General features: G+C 45.3%; 1 protein-coding gene across 2 annotated transcripts; it reads left to right on the top strand.

The window, feature by feature from the left end:
* Nucleotides 1-2,561: 2,561 nt before the first annotated feature.
* Nucleotides 2,562-8,537, top strand: PPP1R15B (protein phosphatase 1 regulatory subunit 15B). Of its 2 annotated transcripts, none has more exons than XM_032878378.1 (2): nucleotides 2,562-4,168; nucleotides 8,163-8,275. In XM_032878378.1, exons 1-2 carry the CDS (start codon nucleotides 2,812-2,814, stop codon nucleotides 8,174-8,176), a joined length of 1,371 nt encoding a protein of 456 aa, XP_032734269.1. In that variant the 5' UTR covers nucleotides 2,562-2,811; the 3' UTR covers nucleotides 8,177-8,275. The 2 variants fall into 2 exon arrangements, with proteins under 2 accessions (XP_032734269.1, XP_032734268.1); XM_032878377.1 differs by having other exon boundaries at nucleotides 2,570-4,926; nucleotides 8,163-8,537.
* The last annotated feature ends 657 nt before the right edge of the window (nucleotides 8,538-9,194 follow it).

Here is a 9,194-nt window from a genome sequence, read left to right as displayed (position 1 = left end):
TGTGGTGTTAATGACAAAGTTGAGAGTGGAAAGCAAAAGGCTTTAGCCATGAGGAAGATGATAGTTGTTATAAATTATGAATACTCTTCCATTCATTCAACAAACTATTGGTCACCTGTTGTGTGCAAGTCAACATGTTATGTCAGGGGTTCCTAAACTTTTTGGTCTCAGGATCCTTTTTATACTCTTAAAAATTATTGACGACCGCAAGGAACTTTTGTTTCTGAGTATTGTATCTATCAAGAGTGTTACTGTTTAAGAACTCAAAGCTGAGGAATTTTAAGTATTTATTAAAAATAATAAAACAGGGCACCTGGGGCTTAGTGGGTTAAGCCTCTGTCTTCAGCTCAGGTCATGGTCTCAGGGTCCTGGGATTGAGCCCTGCAGCGGGGCGGTGGAGGGGGGTGTCTCTGCTCAGCAGGGAGCCTGCTTCCCCCTCTCCCTCTCCCTGCCTCTTTGCCTAACTTGTGATCTCTCTGTCAAATAAATAAAATCTTAAAAAAAATAAACCCACTACATGTTAACATACTTTTAATGAAAAATTATTTTTCAAAATATAAACTTATAGCAAAAGAGTGACCTTTAATATCTTTAATGTCTGGCTTTTAATAGAAAACAACTCCAATCTTCTATCTGTTTTTGATTTCCACCTGTTGTTGCCAGATCACTTATCATGTGTCCTCTAGAAGATACGTGTCCACTGCACACTCATGAGAAAATGAGACTTAAAAAGGAAAATAACAGCTCTGTATTATTCTGAACATTTTTTTGGCCTTTTAGGGCCCTCTGAAAGGGCCTTCAAATGGGATCCCTGGGGGTGCTCAGATCATATTTTGGGACCCACTGGGCTAGGTGTTGGGATACAGCCCTCAAGGAGCTGAGACCAGCAGGTAAGGACATAACAGGTATATATAGCGTAGCGTGTTAAGTCCTCACATAGAATTCTGACTGGGAAGGTGGACAAAGGCTTCAAGAAGGAGTTGACATTTGAGATGCACCTTGAAGCATGAGTAGTTGCATAACAAGGAAGAAGTGGGCTTTTTCAGCTGAGAAACAGCGGGAGTAAAGGCAGGAAACAAGTCCAGTGTTCTAGAGGATGAGCGTGCATGAAGGGAAGTTACAATGAGAAGGCTGGTAAGGTATAGTGGGTGGACAGGGTGTACGGAGCCTTTATTGTGTAGCAATAGGAAATAACTGTTAGCCCATAAATAATAGAGACTAACTGATGTTTATGCTCCTACCCTATCCAGGTATTAGATAGAATTAGTGCTCTCTCCAGCATGTTGAAAGAGGAATTATTAGTCTCACTTGACAACCAAGAAACAGGCTTTACGTATTTAATTGGCATGCTTGGATTTCTTTTCTGTTATTAAGCTGACTCCTTTTAATATGTTTTCCTGAAGTTCTTAGGATTGAAAATTAGATATTTCCAGAGATATGAATAAGATAATAAGGGGTAAACCATAGAGACTGAGGACCTTTCAGATTCCTAGAAGGAAGTAGCTGTTCTTTGAACAGACCCACTGAAGCAGGAAGAGCCACTAGCTTCCTCCTGGCTCCCAAAAGATCTTTCTTCTGTCCCTAAGTACTCAAAACTGCCATACTTCCTCTGCGATAGATATTTGACTTCAGAGGTGTTGATGAAAAACTTTTAGTAGAAATAAAGAAATGAGTTAAGACCAACTCACAACAGAGAATCAAATATAGCAATTAAAATAATCAGACAAAATTTTTTCAGAGGATAATGGTAGGTGCGTCCCTCTTCGCCGGTTGTATCCTGCGGTTCTGTGGGGCTCAGGATACAAATAGGGCTTGAAATGTGTTGCCTGCTGGGAAGCATTTGAGAGTCAACTGTTCCGAGGGCTATGTTTCTTTCCTCCTCTGCAACTTCGGTTTGCCTCTCTGAAAGGGGACAGTCTGATAGGGGCACTACCTGAGAAACAAGCGTTCACATCTTCGTGGGGGATGTTTGTGGGTTAGATACTGAGTGCTACGTCCTAGGCAAAGCTAAATAGTGATTCAAAAACCCCAAACCCGAAGGGGCAGGAATGCATACGAATGACTCATTTTTCACTTTGGGTTTTGCACTCTTATTATTATTCACTCCAAATTATTAGTGTCAACGCCAGACAGGTACTTACACAGTATTGCCAATTTCTATTATACTAAGATCTCCTGCGGATGATCTACTTAGCACTCAACATTACAGGAACCCCGATATATGCAAGTGAAAAGCAAGTGTATACACTAGGGTGTGTATTAGGCCCTTGAAAGGGCTTCTGGGAATTTTTTTGTTATCTCGGAACGTCCCCTTTCGCCCAGAAGGCAGAGCCGGGCGGGGGACGCCGAGGCGGAGCGGTCTCCTAGGAGACCACCAGGGAACGAGTGCGCACGCGTAGAGCCTCGGCCCGGCTGATGCAACCTCCGGCGCGTGGTCGGGTCCGCCGAGAGTAAGGAAGCCGACAGGGAGCCGCGCGAGACCAATCAGAGGCCGCTCGCTGGAGTCCGGAAAGACCCGCCCGCCGGGGCTCTGCGAGTGGCGTTGGGCGACGCGGGGCTGGTGGCGTAGCCAGGCGCCATCCTTCCTGTCGTCCTCTTGCCTGTAGGTGTCCTGCTCCGCGCTGGCCCCGCGGCCATTTTGGACTTCGCTGCCACCCGCGCCCGCCTGCCCAGCCCTTCCGGGGTCGCGCTGCCAAGGGGCTTTTTAACGGCCCGTCCCCTCTGGCCAGTCGCCGCAGTCGCCGCGGGAGGGCTCTGTCTACGGTGGAGGGGCCTCGAGCGGACTAGGACGCCTTCGTCCCGCCAGGATGAATGTCGTCTCGTCTGCGTCCTGCGCCTGCTGTTCCGGCCTGTGGTCCGCCGCCCGCGGCCGAAGCCGCTTCCCCTTGTGGCTCTTCTCCTGGCCCGGGGATCGGCCTGGGGCCCCGACTCCGCCGCGCGGCAAGGCCAAGACTGCTTAGGCGTCTCCGAATAACGCCCGACCTGCAGCCCTCAGAGACTGCCCAGAACAAGGACATGGAGCCGGCAGCAGACGGATCGCGACCGCGGCCGGGCTCGCGGTTCTGGCTGCTCTCCTTCTTTCCCCGGCGCTCGCAACCCAGCCCTTCCAAGTTGCCCGCACCTTCTGCCCCGGAACACTCTGGGGACTCCAGACTGGCTGCTGACCCCCAGCCCCAGGCTCGGACCGGCTACTGGATGAAGCTGCTTTCCCAGCTCTTCGCGCCACTCCCCAGCTTGCTTCAGAAGCTGCTGATCTGGAGCCAGCTTTTCGGCGGGATGATTCCAACCAGATGGCTAGATTTTGCTGGAGGCTACAGCGCGCTCCGAGCCCTGAAGGCTCGGGAGGACCCGGGCGCCCCCCCGGCGCAGACATCTTTAAGGTCGCAGCGGCTCGACCCCTCGGACGACTCTGCTGCCAGTCCCCTCGATTGGCTGGAGGAGGGCATCCACTGGCAGTGCTCGTCCTCAGATCTAGAATTGGGACTCAAAGCCCAGGCTGGAGTTCTGCACCCTGGCGCGCACGCTTTTCTGTTAGAGCCGCAGCTGTGGGGGGGAGTGGAGCTGTTGCCGAGTGGCTTCCAAGGCCATCTGTGCTCTAACCGGGAACTTGGCTCTCCGCCCGCAGGCCCTCTAAACCGGCGTTTAAGCAATTTCAGCGCCTTCTCCTATTTGTTGAACCCCGCCTATCTGGGCTGCCTGCCCCGGGTGGGGCTCGGCTATCAGAACGGCGTGGGAAGTGGCGAGCCTGTTGATTTCCAGACCCTCAGCGCAGAGGGCAGCTGTCTCACTGAAGACCGTGATCCTCCCTACCCGCCAAAGGCGGAGATCGCTTGCCCCTCCCGGCAGGGACGTCCGCCTCTTTCTAAAGAGGGCCTGCCAGAAATCCACCATCTTCGCTCGAAACGGCTGGAGTTCCTTCAGCAGGCCACCAAGGGGCAAGCGTTACCCACCCCAGACCAAGATCATGGCTACCACAGCCTGGAGGAGGAACACAACTTGCACCGGATGGATCTGAAATCCGGCGGAGATAGTCCCACGCAGTGTGTTCCCTCTGTTGGATCCCTTCCCGGAACCGCCCAAGAACCCACCGAGGGAAGAATCGCATCGTTGACTACAGAGGTTCCACTCGCTTTGGAAAAACCGGGCCCCTTGGAAGGAAGGCTGTCTGGTGAGATACCAGTGGAGAAGGAGCCTGGAGAGGACCAAAGAAGTGTTGGGGACTCCTCAGACCTAGAAAATGACCTTCCCATTTCCACCAGGCCAGCTTGTAGTAACAGACTGATAGATTACATTTTGGGGGGAGTATCCAGTGACCTAGAAGTGAGTTCTGACTCCGGAGGTGAGGATTGGGATGAGGAAGCGGAGGATGATGGTTTCGATAGTGACAGCTCACTCTCAGAATCAGACCTTGAACAGGACTCTGAAGGGCTTCACCTTTGGAACTCTTTCTATAGTGTAGATCCTTATAACCCCCAGAACTTTAGGGCAACAATTCAGACTGCTACCAGATTTGTTCCCGGAGACCCTTCTGACTCCGAGAAGGATTCGTCTGACAAGTCTGATGTGGAGAATTCTCCCCAGACTGGAAGCCTTCCCGAGTCTCCTGACCATAATTCTGGGGAGGAAGAGGACTGGGAATCTAGTGCAGATGAAGCAGAGAGTCTCAGGCTGTGGAACTCTTTCTGTCATTCCGATGACCCCTACAACCTTCTAAATTTTAAGGCTCCTTTTCAAACATCAGGGAACACTTGGGAAGGCTGTCGTGACTCAGAGAGGCCGTCTGAGCCTACTGTGGCCACTTCTGGTTGTCCCACCGTATTATCTTGTGAGGTGCAGCTGTTAGGCAGCCGAGAGAGGGAAGGTCCAGACTTGGTACCGGGTGGGGTTCTTTCTGGAGAAAGACACACGCGTATCAAGCGAAAAAAGGTTTGTTTCTTTTCTTCTTCTTTTTTTATTGTGCCTGACGACTTGTACTGTTTGGTTATGGTTAAATACGCTAACATGGCTCTCCAGGAGACCGAGTAGTGCATGTTTTTGAGGAAGGACTCTAACCTTGTGTACTTGGATTAAGAAGTGACACCGCCACCGCACCCCCACCTGACATGCCCGCACTGCCTTCTTCCCTCCTGTGGAATGTCATTCCTCTCCAAATCGAAGTGGCTGGGTTATGGATGCTAGCGGGAAAGTGCCCTTTCCATTTGGGTTTGTAGCTCTGGGTTTTATTCACAGGATTAACCGTGTCTTCATTCCTGTTAAGAGCCCAGTGGGATGATAGACCCAAGTAGCAAGTTTGCCATGAAAGAAGATGCTAATTTCAATATAAAAACTTTTGACATGAACATGATTTTGCTTGACGGTAAAAGAAAAATACAGAAAATAGTACTGCCGTTTCCTGAGAATGCAGTGCTAGTTATTATTGGCTACTTACAGGTTAATAATCATCTGTAACAATGGTGGTTACCTATTTGGTTTATCTTGAGGACCTGCTTCCTGTACCTAATCTAGTCTTAAAACTTCATGGAACATTTTACTCTTTCAACACCTTATCAAGTTCATCTTATTTGGGGAGGTCCTTAGAATTGCTTTATTTTTTTCCCTCTACTATTTATTCAGCGAAAGTTTTTTTTTTTAATTAAAAAAAATTTTTTTAAGATTTTATTTATTTGACAGAGGGAGAGGGAGAGGCAGGCTTCCCGCTGAGCAGGGCTCCATTCCAGGACCCCAGGATCAGGACCTGAGCCGAAGGCAGACGCTTAACAAGACTGAGCCACCCAGGTGCCCTTCAGCGAAAGTTATTAATTGGAGAGAAATTTCCCCCAAAACACAGGGTATCTTTTATTGTAGAGGGAGTTTTTTTAGTTTCGTGTACACTTATTTGGAAAGAGAAAGGAGGGTAAATTGTTCTTGACCTCAGATTCTGCCGTGTCAGAAGGTTTCAGGTGGATAGTGCCGTAATCTGTTGGCTCCAGATGGCCGGCTTAATGCTGTGAGATTTCTTCCTGGGTAGAAAATATCTCTACAGGTGATAACCTGTAGAATTGGTCATGTTAAAAATTTAGTTCACCCTTCTGTAAGTACTGTCATGAAAGATCTTTTTATTTTTAAGGGGACCCTCACAAAATGACCTGTTTGGTGAATAGGTTAAAAAAAACCTATTAGTGAATAGGTTGAAACCTATTAGTGAACCTGTAGGTAACCCTGTTAGTGAATAGGTTAACCTGTGGCCTGATGTAACATGGAGTGACGGAATGAGCGTGGGGTGTCTGGAGGCCTGTGTTCCCTCCTGCTGAGTGGGTAGGGCCAAGAAATTTGGGAAAACAGCCAGACCTGCAAAGTAACTTGACTTCTCATGGCCTCAATTCACTTGTTTATCTGATGGGAATAATAATTGTAAATGTGTGAATTACTGCATGATTTAAATGAGATGAGTGTGCAAAACTCCTAATTCATCACCTTGCCTTTAATTGGTAGCTGTTCAGGGACCTCAGGCCAGTCTCATGTTTCATTTTAGCTTGCTCATTGAGCAAAAATGAGATGAGTCAAGTAGATATGAGACTATTGATTGTGAACAAGAAGCAACATTTATAAAAGATTATGTCTAAAATATGGTAGAATTATTTGGCAACCTTTGACAACAGGTGCCGTTCTTGAGGTATGTGGGAATCATGGGTAGCGCTTGATTCTTAGAATGAGGATTAAACCGCCTGTATCAGTGACATACTGCAGATTGTGGAGCCACACTTAGGGTTTGAATCCTGATCATGACACCAGAGGGAAGTGGTGTGGTTGGAAACAAGTTAGTTAACCTTACTTTCTTTATCTGTCTGACGGAGGTGGTAATAGTACAGACCCAATAGGGTTGATGTGAGGATTAAATGATATAAAAATTGTGAAGTCCTCTGAAATGAGCCTGGCCTGTGGTAAACATAGATAAATGCTGCTGTTGTTACTTACTTTAGTCACACAATGAGTAACTCTAGAATGCAATATCTAGTAAGATGTTACGTACCTGCTAATTGTCCTCGAGGGCATTCCGTGGCCTGATGTAAAGGGAATGAAAGGAGTAGGCCACGGTGGGATTAGCTGATGTAACTGTTGAACATATTTTAAAGCAAGTATTTACTTCTGGAGTTTGCTGTGTTCTCAAGAAATTTATTTATTTGTTTATTTGAGAGAAAGGCAGACTCCCCACTGAGCAGGGAGCCTGATGTGGGACTCAATCCCAGGACCCTGAGATCATACCTGAGCCGAAGGTAGATGCTTAAGCAGCTGAGCCACCCAGGTGCCCCTTGAAAAAAAATTCTATATTAGAAATTAAGTAGGGATTAAAAGGGACTTTCACTCATTACATGAAATCCTATATTTAGTATTTACACTATAGTAAATACAATATAGTATTTACAATTGCATGTGTATACAGTGGTAGCAGATTGAGGAGGAATACAAAGAGGGTTTTCATCTCAACTATAAAGTCTCTTCTATTAACATAACCTTAAAGATAGGTTAATTTGGCTGTATTTTGTTTACTAGGTAACTTTTTCTATAGTCTGATTACAAAACTAATGAAAGAGTAACACTGTGTTTATGGTGCAAAAATTGGAAAGTACTGAAAAGTGAAATTGTATTTAAAAGGAAAAAGGAAGACTGGAAATTGGCAAAGATCTTGTTAAAACTTTTGTGCTGTTATAAAAGCATTGACTAACATTGACTAACAACTATTGTGAATATTTCTGAAAAAAATTTGGGTAACATTTGTCATTTTGGAAGAAAAGTATCACAAAACTGTATTTCCCTAAGGATTTAAAAAAATAATAATAAGCACTGATAACATCAGGAAATTTTCAGTTCCTCATCTGGATTCATTTTATTAACACCAAAAGCCAAGAGGAAGGAGGAGGGATGACAAAATGGCAAGAGGGAGTCGGGAATATGTGTGTGTATGTGTGAAGAAAATCAAGATGGAGTTTGTTCACTTTTTTTTTTTTTTGACTGAAATGCCATCTAGTCAGAACTTCTTTTTTTCTTGTTACAGTTGAAACCACATATTCCTGTAAGATATTTGGATATTTGATATTCTGAAAGAATTAGCATGAAGGGTTAATTACTTCAGTGATGATTTTAAGATTGTAGGGCATGATTAAAATTAGTTTTTGTCTTTATAGGTAACCTTCCTTGAAGAAGTTACTGAGTATTATATAAGTGGTGATGAGGACCGCAAAGGACCATGGGAAGAATTTGCCCGGGACGGATGCAGGTTCCAGAAACGAATTCAAGAAACGGAAAATGCTATTGGATATTGCTTGACGTTTGAGCACAGAGAAAGAATGTTTAATAGACTCCAGGAAAGATGCTTCAAAGGACTTAATGCTTTCAAGCAATGTTAAGATGATTTGGTGGCCTCTAACGCGGGCATACACTACCTCTTACTTGAGAGGTTTCTTTTAAAAATGAAAAATTGGCAGCTGTCCTTTTTTGTAGAGGATATGCAACTTGGATATAGTGACCTAGTTTAATGGTTTTTTTTTTTTTTTTTTTTTTTTTTTGTAACTGATCCCACTCAAATGGGCCACGTTTGAAGGCAAGCCCTGGTAATGATGAGATGGTGTGATTCCTGATCCTCCCTTTTTTGATTCAGTTGGATGTATTTTTGAATGTCATGTGCTTGCTGAGGTGTAAAAGACCTCTTAAGGTGAAATTTTACATTTTCAAAACCTTCCTTGGGAAACAATATTTATAGGGTTCAAAGCCCATTTTCCATTCTAATGTAAATTGTGTGTACCTGTCTGAAAACTTTGGGCTCTTCCCACCCAACATTCTAAAGTTAATGGGCGTTTATGTTTTCTCTCTATATATTTTTTTATTTCAGTGATGTGGTCCTTCTAGCTTTAACGCTAAGAAAATAATCTTGTATATGCTATCGACTTAAATTATCTTGTGTCAACTTTGTCCCTTCTAAAAATGACTTTGGGTGAACATGTGTGGTGGGTTTTTATTTCTAGGTTAAATTCTACCTGAGATCTGAGGACTGCCACAAAACTTAGGTGTGCAGTGCTCTTTGCTACCTTGGGAAAGCTGCATCTTTTTCTGCCAAATTTTAATGTCTCACACGTTTAGCTTCTGTGCAGATTGTTTCTTGGAGAGGGCTCTGTGTATGTTACTGTCATTCCAGTTCAATGGCTCTTTGTATATTTCAA

The sequence above is a fragment of the Lontra canadensis genome, unplaced genomic scaffold, assembly GCF_010015895.1.
Source record: "Lontra canadensis isolate GAN:19392208 unplaced genomic scaffold, GSC_riverotter_1.0 scaffold63, whole genome shotgun sequence".
In the NCBI taxonomy this organism is placed as follows: domain Eukaryota; kingdom Metazoa; phylum Chordata; class Mammalia; order Carnivora; family Mustelidae; genus Lontra; species Lontra canadensis.
Note: the sequence above shows the minus strand (reverse complement) of the source record. Positions and strands in the feature narration are given on the sequence as shown.